The sequence below is a fragment of the Heptranchias perlo genome, chromosome 4 (assembly GCF_035084215.1).
Source record: "Heptranchias perlo isolate sHepPer1 chromosome 4, sHepPer1.hap1, whole genome shotgun sequence".
Taxonomy (NCBI): Eukaryota; Metazoa; Chordata; class Chondrichthyes; order Hexanchiformes; family Hexanchidae; genus Heptranchias; species Heptranchias perlo.
In genome coordinates this window covers 48,135,164-48,148,164 of record NC_090328.1, presented here as the reverse complement: position 1 = coordinate 48,148,164, position 13,001 = coordinate 48,135,164, and the positions used below count along the sequence as shown (strand labels likewise).

At 39.0% G+C, this 13,001-nt stretch overlaps 1 protein-coding gene across 1 annotated transcript; it reads right to left on the bottom strand.

Annotated features, from left to right (window-relative positions):
- Positions 1-11,902: 11,902 nt before the first annotated feature.
- LOC137320489 (histone H2B 1/2-like) lies at positions 11,903-12,379 on the bottom strand. The gene is made up of 2 exons (XM_067982181.1): positions 12,277-12,379; positions 11,903-12,168 (listed from the first exon to the last, which is right to left on the bottom strand). Exons 1-2 carry the CDS (start codon positions 12,377-12,379, stop codon positions 11,903-11,905), a joined length of 369 nt encoding a protein of 122 aa, XP_067838282.1.
- Positions 12,380-13,001: the final 622 nt, after the last annotated feature.

Sequence of the window (13,001 nt, the reverse complement as noted above, 5' to 3'; positions counted from 1 at the left end):
TCTTTATTGTAGTACTCCATATGCTGATACTAAAAGTACAGAGAGAGACAGACAGACAGACCAAGATAGTAAAGTATGGAAATTGAAATTGCTAGATTAATGCTCTATTTGCATGAGCCACCACCAACCTTGAAAAACCGTCTTATTCTCTTTCCCACACCATACTCTCTCACTAAGGATACAAGTGCACCAGACAATCTGGATAATGGAAGACATAATAGCCTAGAAATTGAGGCACGCTCAAATTTGGTACAATCCCTGAGCTGAATGGTAAGACCCGTGACGCCCCTGATATTGGGACTCGGGCCTCATTGACATGAGGTCAGCGAGCTGCGGACAGTAACAGGCAGCTCGCCGGCAGTGTATATTTGAAGATTGGGCTGTTGCAATGCTAGCAGTATCGCTCAGGTAAGTGAGGAAGTGGGGCAACCGGAAAGGGGGGGTGACTGGGCTGGGAAGGGAGGCTACTGGGCCAGGAGGTAGCAGTGACCTGGGAGGAGGGAACTCCCCCCAGCTCCACATTCAGGTAAGTACATTTTAAAAACTTATCTTGTCGGTTGCAGGCACGGGCTGCCTCAGGGCAAAGCAATCTTGCAGTGCGGGCCTCAAACAGGCATTTAGCTCCATATTTGCATATGCAAAGGACCTAACCCCTGTTTCAAGCGCACGCCAATTATTTTGGCCTTTGTCAATATAATGGGCGGCGCACTTCCAGCTCGCAATGAGCGTGCACTTCCTGCCCGCCATTTTGGTGGCTGAATCTCGAGGCCAATTTCTTCCTACCAATTGCTGCTACTGCTACAGTGCATATAAGGATCTATTGAAATACATATAAGCGATCAAACTTGCGAGAAACCAAAAATGCTACTGATTGCGTTCAAGTAGAATACTGCAGGTTAATATATTAAGGAATTTTACATTCTTAAAACACCTCTTTAAAAATCCGTCCTTGAAAGAAAAACTAGCTGACATTTTTAAAATGTATTCAGATTACAGAATTCCGAATTAACAAAATTCTACTTTTATATAAAAAATGCTCATATTTTGTATTGATCCTGCTGCAAATCGCTGAATTCACGGTACTTTTCTACTGGGATGCATTTTGATTTGGAGCTGTTTATTTATATTTTCTCTATCCTTTAACATCCCCGCCTCCATACCATGTACAGTACTATCCCCCAGCTAAAAAGTCAAGCCTCTGCCATTGACACTCTGTAACCTGTTGCTAGGAGATGTATGTCTGAATAACTTGTCCTTAGCTTCTGCTTTGTGCCACCCCCAGTGAATTTGTTGATTGAGAATAAAATTTAGATTGCCCAAACAAATTAAAGAAAGGAGACCATCACTGCACATGTCTGGGATGAATTAACATGGATATCAAAGCAAGAGAGTGTTTTAGCACAATGAAGTTGTAAGTCCACTTAATGGTTTAACTATTTTAAGGGTTTTGAGAAATGTTGTTATCTGAAGGAATTATCCACTCCAATATCCAGAATGGTGTTTGGTGACAAGCTGTTAAGTTTCCAACCCCATATCCTCTCCATCACCAAGACTGCCTACTTCCACCTTTGTAACATCGCCTGTCTCCGCCCCTGCCTCAGCTCATCTGCTGCTGAAACTGTCATCCATGCCTTTGCTATCTCTAGACTCGACTATTCCAATGGTCTCCTGGCCGGCCTCCCATCTTCCATCCTCCGTAAATTCGAGCTCATCCAAAACTCTGCTGCCTGAATCCTAACTCGCACCAAGTCCCGTTCACCAATCACCCCTGTGCTCGCGGACTTACACCTCAATTTTAAAATTCTCATCTTTGTTTTCAAATCCCTTCATGGCCTCGCCCCTCCCTATCTCTGTAACCCCCTTCAGCCCTACAACCCTCCGAGATCTCTGCGCTCCTCCAATTCTGGCCTCTTATGCATCCCTGATTTTCACTCCACCATTGGCAGCCATGCCTTTGGTTACCCAGGCCCTAAACTATGGAATTCCCTCACTAAGCCTCTTTGCATTTCTACCGCTCTCTCCTCCTTTAAGACGCTCCTTAAAACCTACTTCTTTGATCAAGCTTTTGTTCACCTGTCCTAATATCTACTTATGTGGCTTGGTGTCAAATTTTGTTTGATAATCGCTCCTGTGAAGCGCCTTGGGAATTTTTACTACGTTAAAGACGTTTTATAAATGTGAGTTGTTGTTGTTGTTGTTGTTGTTGTTGTTGAACCTAACAAAAGTAACATTCTTGCTCATTATCTTTGTTATGTGAAAGGACTTTATTCTGCAATAAGGCCATCATTATGACAACAAAAATCCTCTTAGATTACATATCAATATTGTATCGTCCTGTTTTCCTTTTATCAATAAATTAGTCTTAGAGCATTCAAATCACATTAACAAACATTTCTGATTAGCTTACTCTTCAAAGGAAAAGATTATTTAACCTGATAGAAAAAGCTGGAAGTTATGGTAAACTGGAATTAATGATAACTATGTCTTATAACAACTTGAACTGGCAGTGAATGTATGAGTATGTGGTCATCTAATTGAATATTAAAATCTAAGTTATGCAATGAAACAGGCAGCATGAAAAATTCAAGATCAGATAGTTTACATCTGAAAATGAGGCTCTCCACATAAAGGTTACATTGTTAGAGTAATTAAGGTAATTAATTAACAGGAGAAATGGCCAATACTTCTGTATCTGTCAACTGCTACCCAATGTTTTGAATGATTGTAACATTCGATAACATAATGGTGGTGGTCACATTGGAGATCATGAGATCAAAGAATATGTCTTATTCAAGGTTAAACTTTGTCTGGAATACATTGTCTTTTTTTTCCTTGTAACCCCTTCTGATTTTTTTTTCTGCATGCAATGTCCACTCATGCAGTTCTCTAACCAGCCACTAGGAGATGTAAAAGAGTGGCTAGGTTGCCTTTCCCTTAGATTTCCTTCCCTTTTGTGGGAAGTGCCCCATCTTCACATGGCACTTTCCTCAGATAGCTCAGTTGAGGTATGGAACTCACTAGGTGAGGAACCCTCTTCCCTACAGCACAGATATTAAGCTGTACTCGTTCCAAAGTTTAACTGTAATGTCCTTTGAATATCTGCTTTGCCTTGCACGTTCTTAAAAGAAAATTACAAATCTATGAAAGAATGTCAATATTAAATAATGCTAAAACTTACTGTTGTGATGATATTAAGTAAAGATAATGGATCAATCAGTAAATAGGCAATGACATCTGGTGGGTATACATCTAATGTAATGAATCTTATTGTGACAGTTTTACCAGCCTTAAAATGACACCTTAATGTCTGATGCACTTATGGCTTAACAGTTTCTTCTAACTCAGTGCTCAGTTTTAAACATTTATTTACATATGCAGTGCCTTCGATAAAGGTCTGAACTGCCATACTCCTATGTATTTTTTCCCTTTTATGGTCAAAGAACTTCAGCCTTATGCTTTTATCACCAGTTTAACTCTATCTGATGTGAAGCCAACATTCATTTTATACATATTACACCATTTCTCCTGCATTAGATGAGGGCTATTTGGAATCTGTGTATCTCTGCAGTTTATCTCACTGAATATTCACTAGGGTTGTAAACTGGACTAATTCCCACACAGTACAGAAGATACATTATTATCCTTTTTTCCAGCTAGTCACTGGTATCATCTTCCTGGAACAGAACAATATGTTGAGGTATAAGATCATGGGATGATGGAAAGCAAATGTTCCTCAATTCCACTGAAGTATTTCTTGGCATTACTCCTCCTGTCAAGGACATCCAGAAACCATACACTCTACCAAGAAAAACACTACTTAAACATTTCCAATTTTCAAGACAGCGAGTGTTGCTTGTGAGGCCTATTTTTTTTCCATTTGATGAAAATGTTGTGAACAATATATTTAAGACATTGAATGCTCTTTCTTTTTGATTTCTCTTTGATAGAGGCAAGATGTTATGCAATTTTGCTCCAATTCTTCATCTTTTAACAGAATAAAAACAGAAACTCTACCAATAAAACCCAGTTAGTTGGAGTAACCAAAAAATGACTAAAATACTAAACCTCCCCCCCAAAAAAACACTAAAAGACAGTCTTGTGTATCAGTCACAAAAGGTTTCTCGTCTATGGGCAAAAATTGTGCAAAAACTATAAATAAGGAGAAATGATTAGTTTGCTTGAAAAAAAATCCATACAAATGAGAAACACTAAGAAAATAAGAAAGCATGGAACTAGAAAAGGCCATTCAACTCATCAAGCTCACTCCTTTCACAAACCATGTACAAGCTATCCTATTGTAAACTTGCCAACAGGATAAAGGCTGGAGCTGTTTTCGTTAGAACAGAGGAGATTATAGGGTGAATTGCTAGAGATGTTTAAAATTATGAAGGAATGGGACATGGTAGATAGAAACAGACTGTTTACAGCGATTGATGGGTCTAGAACGAGAGGACATAGATATAAGATTAAATGTAAGAGATTTAAGACTAAGCAGGAGAACCATTTTTACACAGTATTGTATAGCTGTGGAATGCACTACCAGAGGTAGTGTTTGAAGGAGAGACAATCTCAACATTTAAGAATAGGTTTGATAGACGGTTGAAGGAAAGGGGAATAAAGGGATATGGGAACATGACAGACACATGGGATTAGGCCTACTGCTCATATGGAGGATTAACACCAACATGGACTAGTTGGTCCAAACAGCCTGTTTCCGTATTGTAATTTCTATGTAATTCTATTTAATCTCCTGAAAGAAAGTTCTGCATAAATACTCCCCAATCTCCAAATGTAATCAAGCAAAACTCCAGGATATTCATACCTCTGTACATTTCCCTATTAAACCCTGGCCTCTTGTCCTCCACAGACAACAGTGCCCCACCCTCCAACAGCGCAGGAACCAGTGAACCATTGTGTTCCATAGAGTATTTGATCATTTTGATCATTAGATCCATATGAGCATGAACATGTCTCCTGTAAGAATACTCATATTTTCCAGATAATGAACACAAAAATGTTTTCAACAATTCACACAAAGATTAATGTTGTTATTCGTTTTCTGAACTTTTGACACAAAAATTGTAACAACATAATCATGTATTTTTTGAAATTCTGTAATTATACTCTATTCATTTGGATTCTTTGTCATTCAAAAAGGCATTTAAGTTTTTTTTTAGTAATCTATTCAGCAATGCCCCAGCTCCTAATCAGCACTATGTGCACTGGTTGGCTGATTTTGAATTTATAAAATTGACAAGTAGATCATTAGGAAAGTGACACTGCAGCTTACAACAATAACACAAATGCTGCACAAAAATTCCCCAATTACAGGCAAGTAATGAATGTCTGCAAGAAGTGTTGGTCTCTCTTGACAGGTGCCAATTAGGCAGTACGCTGCTTCCAAATTAGCCACCATCTGAGCTCTGTGGTGAAGAAAATCCTTCCTATTTATTGTCAAAAGCATATGGCTTACAGAAAGCTGTCTTTACAACCTCTGAACGACCTCATAGTGGGAGTCAGGCACATTGGAAGATTAGCCACCTGTGGAGAGCAGATCATTTTATTTTATTTCTGAGGTCACTGGGATGACTTAAAATGACTCCTCCACAGGCTGCTTCAGCGAGCCATTAATTAGTACTTGATGACTGTGAAAGTTAAATTGCTTGTATAGAAACAATTAAAAGCCAATTATCACTCAGAATTACTGTGATAGTAGCCTCTAACAGCTTGCCAGCCTGGCATAGTTCCAGCCTAAATATTAGGATCTACATTAGCATTCCATGCTCAAGATATCTCTTATTAGTTATTAGGATAAAAGGACATACTGTAGTAACAAAAGGACAAACTACAATAACAAAATGACCATGAATTGGAGTTAGTCAAGCCTGATTAAGGCATTGTTTATCATTATCAAGGAGCTACAAATGCACACTATAATATGGTCGAGGGTACCTTAATGTCTGAATATTTCATAACCCCAGGACAGTTTTGTTCAATAGTATCAGTCTGAAAGGGACAGTTTTTATTAAAGTGATATTTACCTTATTGAAAAATGAAACAAATGTGTCCACTGGCACAATGTGTTTTAAGATGAGGGTGTAGGCTATAATAGTTGCTTTATCAAATGTGCTGAGGTAATATTGGGATTTTGTTTTGCAAAGTAATTCTTCTACAGTACTGTCCCTTGGTTGTTCCGAATTCCCATTAAATATAATGCTTGGAGCAAGAAATTCATGTAAAGAATTCCCATTTAAAATAAGAATTGATAGAGCGATGCCATGATCTTCAAAGAACAAGGGATATAATACTGAATGTAATGGTGAATAGTCTTTTATTTCAGTCACAGTCTAGTTCTCTAGCTGACTGATGGCTAGATACAAGCAATCAGGCACAACGATTACTTATTTTTCTCCAAAATCAATGCTGCTATGAAAGGACATGGTTGGCCGCGTTTTAAAAAAGAACAAATGGCTAATAGCAGAAAACCAAACAACAAATCTTATTGAAATGGACTGGTCGTTGAACTTATAGTCCACTATCTTTTGTACATTATGTTGAAGGTAACTATACAGCTGTTAGACAGAACCTTTTATCACCTACATATGTACTGGACGTGATGTGCACTGGCAGCAATATCATGCAAGCAGATGGTAGCAATGTTTCAGTTTCACTAAACTTCTGTATTTTGAAACATTTTACAAGTTAAGTGAAATTAGTTTTTTAAAAAGTCCTTAGGAACCCCTCTTGAAAATCCTTTTCTCTTCTAGAGCAAATACAATGCATGGAACATGTACATTTTCAAATAAAGTACATTAAAATTTTTGTTAGGTATTCTGATCACAAAACACAACACATATCAATGCTACAATGCGAAATACAGCTACAGAGAAGGTCAATAAAACTGTAAAAACAAAACAAAATGGGGCACCATGGCTCTGAATTATTGCCTCAGCATATTACATAAATAATCAAGAGGGAATAAAAGTAAAAAAGAATCTCACTCCCAATATGTAACAAAAGTCTGACTGCTGATATGTATGAGATATGGGAGCCATGTTTCATGAGAACTTTGGTACACAAAATCAAGAGCTAGAATAGACTCTGTGTGAGTCCTTATACCTTTCTCACTGCACCTCGTAGAAGGTAAGACTCCATAAATAAAATTAAGCCAAAAATACTGTGTCATGGCCAGTATTTTCTCCACCAATAGCTTGTTTAGTTGAGGATAATAGAATGCAAAATGCAGTTTTCACCTTAAAGGCTTTATTTAATTTTTTCACTTCATTCGATGCAAATTGTGTATCAGCAATCAAAAATAATAAGTTCATGAATTACATCATGGGTGCTATAGGCAGACTCAATTAATTTCCAATAACCCCTGACCCTGGACTTTAATCAGTGTAGTGACAACACAGTCTTGGTGATGTTGCCTGACTGGTGCACTCATGGAATCCAACTAGGTTATCTCACTTCTGAGATATTCTTTATTTACAGGCAAATGGTCAGGTAAATGAGTCATCCAGTGTCATGTGGGTTTTGCATCTAGGCTACTGCAATCTGGTAGGGTGATGGAATGACAGCACTGATGCATCTGACTTAAGAATGTAAGAAAGCAGGAATGAGAAAAGGCTATTTGAATGATCAAGTCCACTTCTTCTGCAGACTATGTAAAACCTACACTATCAAGGACTTTACCTTAATCATCTCTTGTGGAAGGTTCTATCAGGGATAGGGTGGGGGAGTGGGACTAGCTGGATTGCTCTTGCATAGAGGCAGCACGGACTCGATAGGCCGAATGGTCTCCTTCCGTGCTGTAACCTTTCTATGATTCTGTGTAAATATTCCTGATCCCCAAAAGTCATTAAGCAAAATCCCAGAATACTGATTGATCATCATAACTCCACCATTTAGCCATAATCTCCTGTCTCCACAAACATTTCTTCTCCCTCCCTCTTGCAGCAGAGGAACCATTATGTCCTGTGGAATATTTGATCATCTCAGTCTATTACTATTCTTTAGCCTCTAATCCCGTTCCCAAACATATAACTATCCAGCTCCTTTTTTTTAAAGAGAGTTAATTGACTCAGCCTGAATTGATTTTGCTAGGAGTTTGTTCCACTACACATTATTGTAGCGGGGGAAAAAATCGTTTCTTTCAATCTCTAGTCTTAGTTGAGGCTTTAAATGTTCATCCTCTAGTTTTGTGTTCACGGTTAAAAAGCCTCCTTACACCAACATTGTCTATGTCTCTCTGCACTATAAAGGCCTGGATTATGTCTTTGCTATATCTTTTTTTTCTCCAATGAAGACGTTCAGTTTTGTGAGCTTCTTCTCATCACTTAGAGCTCTAGGTCCTGAAATCATCTTTGTTAGCGCTTCCTGAACTCTCTCCAATGTATCAATGCTTTTTTGACATTTACCACCTGGTCCATCCATCCTTCTGCATCTGTCCTTTTGGAGGTTATTTTTGTAAAAGCCATCAAGAAACTGCTCATGACCCTGACTAGAGCTTTATGTTTCACATCCATACAATGGCCAAAATAACCAGCACAGACAAGGTGTGCCTCTTAGTCCTTGTGCTGACTTTCAGAATCTGCTGCTTATTTGCCAGTGCAAGAGTGCATTTACCTCTCTGTACAGTTTATCTAATTTAGACTTAAGCTCACTATCCTCTATGGTGGGCAGCTGTCCAACTGCTCCAGTGGCAAACCTTGTATTTCCATCACATTCTGCTCTCTTCACATGTGTTATTCACCTTCATTTTCTCCTTGTACATCACCAAGTTGACCTCTCCAACCCAGTCACCCTGAGTCTCTGAGACCAGCTGTAATGCCTCAAATTGCTTGTGAGCAGCTCAATTCAATTCCCAAATTCCAATTCCAAGCACTTTACATCTACAATAATAACATATCTGTCAACAGCTTGCTGGATATGCCCTTGTCTAGGGCAATAAGTATCCAAATAACATTTTTAGAAGAAAGCTTACGTTGTAAAAGATGAAATAACAAGTAAGTTGAAAACATTTTGCATTGATGTAATATTTGCATTTCTTGGGAGTATTCAGTTATCCCTTCCTAACTCCGTCCTTTTCTTGGAACATTCTTATTGTAGCTTTCTTAACACTCTAAGAAAAACAAATCTGTGAGAAAGGGGATTCAAATGTTCTAGAATCTGCAACATTTCTCATGTTAAAGGAGCCGCAATCACAAAGCTGATCTGGAGCTCAGGTACATCAATATTGCAGCTCTGACTATAAAACATAAATTACTGGAGTCCAATTTTGAAATGAAGCACAGGTTTCAGATACAGCAAATCATTAATATGCATCATGAACAAATGTTTCTGGCACATATAGATGACAGGAAATATAAGAACATTGCAAACATCCTGCAGTGGCGATACCATCTGCTGAGTAAAAATTACTTTTTATTAGAATGGAATTAGAGCGGCACCATTCCATTTTTGCTCATCTACTGGTCAATTTTAGGTTAACTTTTTACATTCAGATACAATCATTTGGCAGTTTATGTATGCTGACCCTGATTTAGATGCAGGTTCATTATTAAATAATGCAGTGAAATTTAAAAAAAGAAAATATTAGAGTGAAATAATTACAGCACTTCAAACAGGAGATCTATTCCTTTTTTTCTATAGACTTCAGTGCATCCCTCTGAAGTATCTCAGAGCAAAACATATTTGAACCATTCAGGTTTGACTTGTGCCTTGAAGGTGCAAGGCCTTTGATGTGCTTTTGTCTTTTATCTTTCTATCCCTCGTCAACCAGATGTAGTGCTATTTGCTCAGGAATAATTTGCAGTATTTATAATCTGATGTTTTACCTAATGTGACAGAGAATGTAAAAAAGCATTGTCAACTAGCACTATTTGTGATAAAATATTATATCTCCTGGTTTGGCAATACTGTTTACAAAAATGGAACAAAAACAATATCAAAGAACTTGCACTTTGATACATACACATATTGAATAGTTAATTCATCCTTTAAAAAATGTAATGCAAATTCAAACTAAAATGGATTTTTTCCACCACACTCTTGACCTTTGGCCATCTGGTATGGAGGGGGTGGGCAAATCGATGCACCTACTTGTGGGTCTGCTCCTGGGCCTGGCCAAAACAGCCATTCACAGGTCCCGGATGCGTGGGACCAACAGGGAGGGTCGCTCGGCTGCCTATCTCTCTTCCGTGGTCTTGTCCGCACTCGGGTGGCCCTGGAGAGGGAACATGCAGTGCCCACTGATACACTTGAGGCCTTCTGCGATCGGTGGGCACTACAGGACGTCCAATCAACTAAAATAATGAAATACTGATCTAGTTCATGTTAAGACTCCATTAGTTTGACTGGACCTGGTCAGATTTTTTTTAGTAGTGCCCTCATAATGGGGATACTTACAATACTGATTTTTGTACGATGGCATTAGGGAAAGTCAATGCCATCTTTAACGGTCCAATTAAAAAAGGCATAAATGCTTTGGGTGTGACTTGATCGGTACTGGTTCAGTGATAAACATAGTTTTGTTGTTATATCTGCCACATGCTTTTGATCCACCACAACAGAGCCAAACATTTATTCCATGTGTGCTAATAGCAGAAAATAGGGGCAAAGACCCATGAAGCTGGGTTTCCACCCCCGTTGCTTTCCTATGGGATTTCCAGGGCTTCCCCAAAGAGGTAGACCTGAGCCTGCGCTGCCATGAAAATGAGGTGGGAAGAAAACTTTCCTGACTGGCTTGCCACACTTTCTTGTCATCACCCTGGAAGGGCTCCCAAAAACAGGGGCACCCAGCTGATGGTGGAATGTGCACTAGAGACTCACTCAGATCAGAAGGTCAGAGGGAGCCAGGCATCCTTTTTTCTTGCAAGCTCCCAACAGTTCTTAGAGGTTGAAGCTCTTCTGACTGCTGTCCTCCAAAAGCAGTCAGAAGGCCCCCAGGACAGCTACCAATCCCATGGTTGCAGGCTTCTCAGGCCCACAGCTGTGCTTCTGTTTCACCCCCGTTTTCCAGTGTAGGATTTTGATCCAGCCCACCAAATTTGGACAATATGATGCCCAGTCAGATGGAGCGCACCCAAAGTGCACTCCGCCTATTCAACGCCTGGGCAAGGGTAGGGAAGAGGAGGCAAATCAACTCTGTTAGATGTGGAATAAAAATAACTTAGTGTTGACACCACATATTTTCTCTATGAAAGCAATGGGTTAGGGATTTTCTTAGTCATGGTAAAACTACTTTTCAGATGGCAGGTATAAGATCATTTTTCAACTGGCATAGATATTCTAATGGATCATGAAAGGTCCCCATAAAATTAAACTCAGCCCATACTTAAAAAATAATACATTTTATTGAAAAGATAATTCTTCTCCAGCACAACTGAAAAAAAGGATAATTTCAGCAGTTTCAGCTGCCAGAGGTTGCATTGCACCCATGCTTTATTATTTACTGCCATGACGCAAAATAGTTTAAAATAACAAAATGCACTCTTGCAAATGTGATGTGCATTGTGGTGAGTTAGTAATGGCAGTACTGCATTTTTAAAATGGAGCCCTTTTTGTATGCCTCATGCCAAATCCCATTGAATAGTGAAACTATGTCATAGGATCTTATTTAATCCATTAAGAATCTGTAAACACCTAATAGGATTTATGATTTCTTACGAGATCTCATAGGATTTCTTCCAAAAAGCTAAGAATCCTATTGGATCATAGAGCCTTTTGACAATGTCACCCCATGCGGGATAGCAACAGCTCATCCAAATGACTTAGTAATAGTTGTTCAATTTCACTATGAAGTTTTCTTCAGTTTGCCAACATGGCCATCCACTTTTCAGAGAGAATGATTAATCTGGCAGCAAAGAAGTAACCTTTTTTTTCAGAACATTGAGGAGTTTTACTTGGAGCTGGTGTACTTGGTCACTGCCTTTGTCCCTTCCAACAAGGCGTGCTTGGCCAGCTCCCCGGGCAGCAGTAGGCACACGGTGGTCTGGATCCCCCAGGAGCTGATGGTGTGGCACTTGTTGTAATGGGCCAGGCGGGAAGCCTCATCCGCAATGCGCTCGAAAATATCGTTCACAGAGGAGTTCATGATGCTCATGACCTTGGAGGAGATGCCATTGTGGGGATGAACCTGCTTCATCACTTTGCAGATGTAGATCTCTCATATGAACATACAAACAGTGACAGACAGGAAAAGACCCTCTGGTCCATCCAGCCTGTCCCACACAATCATGATATCTTGTGTATCACAATATATACACTCCTCACCCCACACCTCGACTTTCTCTGCTTGTTGCCGACCCTTTGGTGGTGCTTTATTCAAGGCTTTCTTGGTACCCTTCTTGGGAGTTGCTTTCATCTCCTCAGGCATTTTCAAACTCAATTTCAGACAGAATTTGTGGAATGCTGTTTATTTTCATTATTAGACATTCCACTGCTTAATGTTTCTCATCAAACATTTTGTCAGTCCTGTTTTCTGTTTCTTAAACTTGAATTTTTAAAAAAAAATAAAGACATATGAAGATTAAGTCAGAAACATGTTATTTATAGCACACGTTCAACACGGCTTTCCTTTGGTATTGCAGTGTACACTGCACTGGATCAGTTATTCACCTGAACACCATACACCATAGATGTACCATTAGACACTGAAATGATTTAAAATATTCACAAATATGTCTGACAGATTTTCCAAAGTACCCTTGATGACAAATGCACATAACCTTCTGGTTTATTCTGAACTCCCTTTCTGAAGTCCTGCGGCAATTTCAAGTACTAATTAAAATACATGGCCTTCATTTGTCATCATTTGTAGTGGTGCTGATGGACCTCCACTTCATGCTAAGAAAAAGCAGTCGGTTTAAATATCTCTAAGTATTGGGGTATTATTGTGTAAAATAATGAAATTGACGTGGAACATTTTTCAATATGACAAAAATCAGCAAGAAGAAAACAAAATTCTAAGAATGACTTTCCATTGTTCCAAAATTCAC

Coding starts and splice junctions, on each gene's coding strand:
- LOC137320489 (XM_067982181.1), bottom strand. CDS start 12,379: ATGCCTGAGGAGATGAAAGCAACTCCCAAGAAGGGTACCAAGAAAGCC. Junction 12,169..12,276: donor AGAGAAAGTCGAGGTGTGGG/GTGAGGAGTGTA, acceptor TGTTCATATGAG/AGATCTACATCTGCAAAGTG.